This window comes from Lampetra planeri, chromosome 44, assembly GCF_965212315.1.
Source record: "Lampetra planeri chromosome 44, kcLamPlan1.2.h2, whole genome shotgun sequence".
NCBI lineage: Eukaryota > Metazoa > Chordata > Hyperoartia > Petromyzontiformes > Petromyzontidae > Lampetra > Lampetra planeri.
Window position 1 is genome coordinate 7798575 of NC_136150.1, and position 8253 is coordinate 7806827.

The following is an 8253-nucleotide window of genomic DNA, read 5'->3' on the forward strand; positions in this document are numbered from 1 at the left end:
GATGGAGCGTAGTCATTCGGATCGTGTTCGGGCGGTAGATGGATTACCTACAACGTAGGGTCCATGTTCTTCTTTAGAACGGGCTGATGTTGTAGATGCGAGCAACAGCTACAATTTCAGCGAAGTTGTGTAATCGCTGTGATGTCTCCTTCGTATTTGTGGATCGGGGCATTGCGTCGTTATATGGTGTGCACCCTGTTCTGAATGACCACAGTAGCACACTACTGGAGAGTTTTATTGATTTACTTCCAAGTAAATGGTGCATCGGGTATCCACATCTGCCATGGTTTGTGCAGTGGATGCGGTTTTTAGGGTGGGCCATGAGCTTCGTCGAAGATCAAACCCAGAGGTCTGCAGGGTCCATGAGAGAAGGCGACGGCTGGCGGAAGCTGGCGGAGGCTTTGATCCAGGAGAGGATCGATGACGGCTCGGATTGTTGTGTTGTAAAAGCCGCAACGCGCGTGGTTAGCGGCCCGCTGCAGTTTTATTTCACTCAAAGGTGAATGGGCGCTGTCTTTCAACGCGTTACCAGCCGACACAACATGAGCACGTGGGTTGGTGTCATTTTATACGCAGTAAGAGTTGTAAAGATGTAACTGTCGGTTATAAACTCGAGCATAATAATACTATTACTGATAGAATGAACCCACAACAAATGTGCATGTCAGTGTAAATGGTTAGGAACTTGTAGGGTCACTGGGAAAGCATTTTAATTGAATGTATTCGTTGAACCCACAATTTGTGATAGAGGCCGACTCAGAGAGAGAGAGAGAGGACGACTCAGAGAGAGAAACAGAGGGGACGACTCAGAGAGAGGACGACTCAGAGAGAGAGAGGGAGGATGACTCAGAGATAGAGGGGGGGGGCGACTCAGCGAGAGAGGGGACGACTCAGAGAGAGAGAACGACTCAGAAAAATTAACCCGTTAAAACAAAGTTTTTCACTATAAATCCTTTATATGCGTGGCGGCTAGAGTCCTCTCGTCCTCTGGCTTGAGATGGCTGCCACCTATGGGTCAGATGATTGCCTGCCACCATTAAGCAATTGGTAATTAAATATAATTTTTTTTCCTAAAAAGTGTAAAGTTATGGAAAAAAATTTTCACGAAAATAAATTGTCAAACACAACGAGTCTGTGTGCAAAATGTCAGCTCGATTGGATCTCGGGAAGTGGGTTAAAAAACGACCGAAAGATTTGCACGGTCGTAAGCGCGCAAGCAAGCAAGTGAACTTAATATAAAGGATTTAAAAAAGAGGGAGGACGACTCAGAGAGGGGGGGGGGGCGACTCAGAGAGGGGGGGGGGGCGATTCAGAGAGAGGGAGAACGACTCAGAGATGGAGGGGCGACTCAAAGAGAGAGAAGGGGGAGGGGTGGGGACGACTCAGAGGCGCCAGGAGGAGGAACCACAGCCGAGGAGCAGGAACTCAGCAGCAGCCACGCCGTCAGGCAGTGCCAAATTTCCCCCAAATCTCTGCAGTTCTCTATATATCAAGTTGTTATCAGTCAATTAACGAGTGTTCACGTGTGTTCTGGCACATTCATCCTCCTCGATAAAAAACAAAAACATCATAGCCAATGAGAACGACGGATACGCTCCTCCTTTTATTTCATCGCATGCAGAAAGGTGCGTTCACGATATGCCCATGTATTATTTACGTAACCGTCATTTTAAAGCGCGGCGTTACTACAACAGCCGAGGAGCCGCCCCTACACAACTCTGAAAACAAAAGCCGTACAAAGCCGTCAAGACCCCCCCATACCACCACAGCCCTGGTTACCTGCCCTGGTTACCAATCGTCACAATGGTGCAACGTGTGACTGCTACATTTATCACGCAGGCGTTCGCGACCGATATTCTTTCATCGTAAAGTTGTCGTCTTCTTTATGGCAATCGCCTGATGATTCTGGTTGCTGTAAATCACCGGCGAAACGTCGTAAAATCAATTGTAAATGTATATTTAGTTTCCGTGACGTGTTTACCTTTCCTATACTTTGCACTCCCATCGTGTTTTTGAACTGTTTGTTGTTTATAACGTTCTGACCCGCCCCTACTGGACACCTGTGAAAAATAGCTTTATAGCTCATCGGATTCCTCCAGTCTCATTCAATGTTTTGACTCTGAAATTTGGGGCTGTGGGTTTGCTCTCAAATACCACGGGTGGCGCTGAAGTAGTTAACTGACTGGCACGTTTTGTTCACGTGACAAAACGTCATTCATTGGCTGCGTCGGATGGAGGTGGGTTTACGACACATTCACATGTGGCATAACTGCTACATTTCACTTTGTGGGGTGGAGGAGCAATAACAATCTTGAATATAGCCGGGCCGTGGTGGATATTCACGTGGCCTGTACATTTCAGCAGTGCAGGAAGCAGCGAGGATTGGTGGATCACACGCGGGTGTTGTGGAGCCCCCCCTCCCTCCCCTGGCTTCATGGGGGCCCGGGGCTGCTACGAATATTTTGGGCACGGCCCTATTTGTCCATTCAATCGTTTCCCTTCCCCGTTTCCCCAGCAGCACCTGTCCCCGATACAAATCACCCCATTGCTATCCGTCTTGAAGATTATCATCAGCTCAAGTTTGTTTAGTTAAATATGAAACACGGATTAGAAAGCTCGAGTCTCAACAAGGAACACAGATAGTTTAATATCCGCACGTGGCTTTGCGTAACACGCAAGTATGAACGTTCACCTTGCGTCGCACCGGAACGTAGCCAACCGTGCTATTCGGAGGCGCAATAAACTTTAATCACGAAACTATTACAGTGCACAGAGAAATGTCTCGTAGCGCACCAATACTGCAATGCATTTTGACCGCAAGATGGAACAGCACCGCATGGGTCGCGTGCCATTTGGAGGGGCCTTCAATTTCCAAGGCCACTAATGCCACCCTCCCCTGCGTTAACCTGGCACCGATCACAGCCGTCTACGTGGACATTGCATCCGCGAGAAGTGTGCGTACGTGTGTGTGTACGTTGGTAAGGGTGTGTGCGTGTGTATGTACGTGTGTGCGTTCATGCGTGTGTTCGCGCGTGTATCTATGTTGAACTTCTTTCGCACCGCATGTAGGCAACTGTGCTAATCGTGCTAATCAGGGTGTGCAAACCTGTTGCAGTGTGTAAACATCGCCACTAGAGAGACAAAGGCGGCCGGGCGTGCTGCTAGCCACTCCCCCCTCCCGTGTCCCGTGCCGGGCTTCATATGTGCTCGCGAACAAAACTTGCTCATACAGTCTGTTAAGGCTACACGGATGATCGTTGTGTGCGTGTGTGCGTACGTGCGTGCGTTTGCGTACGCGTGTGTGTGTGTGCGTACGTGTGTGTGTGTGCGTACGTGTGTGCGTGCGTGTGTATGTGTGTATGCGTACGTGTGTCTGTGTGTGTGAGTGGGTGTGTGCGTACGCGTGTGTATGTGTGTATGCGTACGTGTGTGCGTGCGTACGCGTGTCTGTATGTGTGCGGACGCGCGCGTGCGCGTGTGCTTTTTTGTGTTGACTCGCCAACTTTTTCCGCTTAAGCTTTCCCCTTGATCTTGATGTGCGAGAAGCACAGCGCGCACGTCTCGCACAGGGGCTCGCACACGCACCGCACGATCGTCGACCAGAACATCTGCAGGCAGAGCATGTTCATGCGACACATGCGCAGGCACGGCGCCACGTTCCAAACGTGGTAGAACTGCGCGCACGCGAAGTCGCAGCCCCAGCAGCACGAGAGCGGCACGGCGCACAGCACGGAGAGCAGCAGGTAGCAGAACCACTTGGCGCCGTTGTAGGTCCTGAAGGAGCACCTCCACACGCCGGGGATGCTGTGCGAACCCTCCGGCTCGGCGAACACGTCCTCGAAGAGCACCTGCCGCGTGGCCACGTGGACACGGACACACACAGAGAGGGAGATTACGACAAAGAGGTGTCACCCCTTACCCCATCCTCCCACTGTCCCACCGAAAAGCCAACACAAGTTGATAGGGCCCAGAACCACGTCTGGCCATCTTGGCCTCCTAGAGTCCGGCAGGCGAGGCTGCGTTGGCTGGGTCACGTAGCCCGCATGCCCAGCCACAGCATGCCCACGCGGATTCTATTTGGCCAGATGGAGGATGGCTAAATGGGCGCGGCGTGGGTTGGAGAAGCGAGGGACTAATATGCTGCAGGAAGATGTGGAGCCGAGGTGGACCTGCCGCGGATGACCGGGACCAGTGGTGTCAAGGTCGGCCTCTGTGGAGGAGGCTCGTGAAGGACGCTGCTGGGCAGTTGGAGGCAGTCGCCCTCCAATAACAACGGAGGGCAGAGGAGCGACGCTCACAACAACGAGCGAAGCGCCGGGTGGCGAAAATACAGCGTGTGGGCCTGTCCCGTGACCTCTTGTTAGCGAGCCTTCGACACTTCACGTGGCCTCAAAGTGCACCTGGCCTGGCACAGGCCCCATGATGACGTCACCGTCACTTAGTAGGGAATGGGGGGGGGGTATTTTTATTGATAGTGTCGTGGTTAGCGCGCTGCGTTACGAACCCGGCTACACGAGTTCGACTCCTGTTAACGGCCAACACCAATGGCAATTATCTGAACCGGCCTCCTCTAGGTCAACTCAGCCTCAAATTAGTACTTGTTGCGGTGTGTAAACATGACCGCTGGCAGCCGGGCGTGGTGTTGGAAGGACACTACTGGGCAGTTAGAAGCAGTCGCTCTCCAGCAACAACGGACGGAATGAGCGGCAGCGTCTCTCGTCCTGGCGAGCAAACCTCTCCACTGGCACTAAGGTCGTGAGTGCGAGGATGGAATGGAACAGGCGTACATAGGCGTTCATGTTTTCGCGTGAACCGCGGTGGCGAGATGTTAACTCCCTCGCCTGGTGTACAGGACGTCTCGGGTTCGATCCCGACCTTGACGCCTGCTGTATGTTCTTAGTGTCTCTCTCTCCGGGTCCTCAGGTTTTCCCCTCCACATTTGGAATCAACGTCACGCGTTTAGAGTATTTGGCTGCTGTACATTTCCACGTGATTCGTCACTTTGTTGAGCTGTCATTTGTGTCTAGGTCGTTTCTGAACACGAGCTACATAGCTCAGTGGCACATCACAACCGGTTAGCACGGTTGGCTACGTACGGTGCGAAGTGCAACATACATACAACATTCGATTGATCAGTATCAATAGCACGCACATCAAATGTCACGAGGAGTCATCGGAGGGTCCTCCTGCATGGGGTTTAAACAAAGCACAAATATTAAGATGTTTTCAGCCTATTCGCGAGTGTCTACGAATTGATATTGAGAATGTCCAACGCAGTGGTCAGAGGTTGTTTTCCGTCCAGTGCTCGCCGAACTGCATTGGCTTCCGGTTGCTGAATTATTACATTGTAAGGTAGCGCTCACCACACACAAAGTGCTGGCCGCAAATGAACCACGATACCTTGTTGAACTCATCAAGGAGCAGAAATCATCACGCGAATTCCGATCATCCTCGCAGCAGCGGCGGCGGCTTTTGGATGGCCATCGAACAAAGACGGTCACCGCATCGCGCACTTTCAGACGCGCTTCTGCGGCCGTCTGGAACGCTCTCGCTTCCGATATTACGAAGCCACTGGAGCTGTGCGCTTTTAAATCATCTCGATTGAAAACGTTTTTCTTTAGAAGTTATGTTTGTATCTAGTTTGTTGTCCTTCCCCCGCACCTACGATTATCGCGGTTGGCTACGTACGGTGCGAAATAAGTTCAACATACATGCATTTCTGCTACTGCTCCCACCGCTACTGCTGCTGATACTAATGATAATGCTGCTGATGATACTGATAATGACGATGATGCTGATTAATGATGATAATGATGATGATGTTGATAATGATGATGCTGATAATAATGATGATAATGATGAGAATGCTGATAATGATGACGCTGATGATGATGCTGATGATGATGATAATGACGCTGATTATGATGACGCTGAAAATGATGACGCTGATAATGATGATGATAATGACGCTGATAATGATGATGCTGCTGCTGATGATGATAATGACGCTGATAATGATGACGCTGATAATGATGACGCTGATAATGATGACGCTGATAATGATGACACTAATGATGATGATGATGCTGATAATGATGATTATGATGATGCTGATAATGATGATAATGATGACGCTGATAATGATGATGATGCTGATAATGATGATTATGATGATGCTGATAATGATGATGCTGCTGATAATGATGCTGATAACGATGACGCTGATTATGGCACAATGCAGCGACACATCCTGAGCACGGCTGCAGTGCGGAAAACTCACCCGCACGTGGCTGTTCATGTCCTTCGGGTCCCGGTGTTGCAAGTCAAGGGGCAGGGCGGCATCTGGGATTGACCTGGGCTCCATGTCTGCCGTGTGGCTCTCGATCGGGATGGGGGTGCTGGGGGGGGGGCTGTCTGTGTCGGTGGGGGGGGGGGCTGCTGGCTCTGCGTGTCCGCTCTGGCGTGCAGTGGCAAAGAGCCGTGGAGAAGCGAACTCCGTTCCGTTCTTATAAAGGCGGTCACGGCCCCGCACGCACGCGTGTGTGATCGTTTCCAGGCGACAGACAGACCCAAGCGTTTGACGCAGCTCCTCCCTTCCCGACTTTGTCGCCTCGCCTTGCACAAGTTGCTGATTCGAACCGCGCGCACAACAACTGAAACACAAAGAGAATCATCAAGCCATCATCCCGCGCCGAGGGTCGATAACATAGCTGCCACTTTGCGGGGGGCGAGTCGATGTCGTGGTTGTCCTCTGGATAGACTCTCCCCTGGGAATCGCCTGATCAAGATGCCTGTCGACACAACTGTGTCTGGATGTGCCCGTAACCATTTCTCTATTGTTATATATATTTTTGTTAATTGATTTGATATCTTCTTGGTTCTTTCGGTAAAGTCACGTAGAATGGAAATAATAAAATAATAAAAATAAAACATAATAAAATAATTCTCTAGACGTTTCGGCCACAACGCAAGCAGCGGTCCTCAGGTGAAGAACAGGTCTGTCGATAAGACAAAGTCTGAATTATTTGATATGTTTTTTGTATTCACCACTTAACTTTCGCATGCGATTCGTTGAGCAGGGTGGCACTTTAACCTGATCAGTTGCTGTTACGGGGGAAGGGGGGGTTAAATGGCCCGTTCCATGGTAATGAGAACAGGAGTCCACTTTATTGAGGCATAGAAAATGAAGGATTGCTTGAATGATGTCTTTATATTTGTTGTTGTAAGATTCAAAACCCGACTTCAGAACTGACTGTTTTGTGTTTGGTTCATCGTCCTTCTCCCGCAACGCTGAACACCACGCGGTGCGAAAGAAGTTCAATACACAGGACAGTAAATACATAATTGTTTTAGTTTCCTTTTGCTGTTTCCCCCGAAACGGTATTCCGACTGTGCCATCGGCGTCACGCGGTCGTCGGATGGACAAATTCTAATTCTGGTTTCTCGCAACGCGGTGCGACCCTTCTTGGGAAGAGAACGGCGCACGGAAGTGGGTATCGCAGACCTACTAAGGGGCCGTCCATAAATGACGTCACGCACCTAGGAGGGGGGGTCAGACATTTGTGACGATGTGGGACGAGGGGGGGGGTTTAGGACAACACTCCTACAACATCAGAGTGCAGCGCCACATTAAATACGCACTACAATGACAATAGTTAAAAACGATTTGAAGCATGTTTTATTTCAAAATGGAAATATGGTTGGGGGGGGGCAGAGCTTTGTGACGTCATATTTGAGGGGGGGGTCTGACTTTTTGTGACGCCGTGTGACCCACACAACAGTAGAGGGCAGCACTTCCCTGCCACACCGCTGCATACGGCTGTTGATGTTCGTCAGTTCAAAGCGATAACTTTTCATTCTCAGAGCTGGGATTCATGCTAATTAAGTTCGGAACTGTAATAACCTTCACGTGACGGGTTTTCGTGTGCGTGTGTGTGCGAGCAGTCATTGGTGGTGAGCGGTAGTGTCGGGGTGAGCGCGCTGCGCTACGAACCCGGCGACCCGAGATCAATTCCCGCTCACTGCCACCAACATCAGTGACGATTATCTGAACCGGTCCTGGGCCTCCCCTAGGTAGACTCAGCCTCAAATAAGTACCATATGCCATTAGGGAGCCAAAGGCGGTCGGGCGTGGTGCTTGTGTTGGAGTTTTGTTGGTGGTGTTGTTAGTGGTGCTGTTGGTGTTGTGTTGTGGTTGTGTTCTTGTTGTGGTGGTGATGTTGTTGGTGGTGCAATGACGATAACCTGAAGCGG

At 50.6% G+C, this 8253-nt stretch overlaps 1 protein-coding gene across 1 annotated transcript; it reads right to left on the minus strand.

Annotated features, from left to right (window-relative positions):
* Nucleotides 1-1577: 1577 nt before the first annotated feature.
* On the minus strand, nt 1578-6445 carry LOC144732893 (caveolin-3-like). Its single transcript, XM_078614556.1, has 2 exons — nt 6281-6445; nt 1578-3848 (listed from the first exon to the last, which is right to left on the minus strand). The coding sequence occupies exons 1-2, from the start codon at nt 6362-6364 to the stop codon at nt 3513-3515; spliced, it is 420 nt and encodes a 139-aa protein (XP_078470682.1). The 5' UTR covers nt 6365-6445; the 3' UTR covers nt 1578-3512.
* Nucleotides 6446-8253: the final 1808 nt, after the last annotated feature.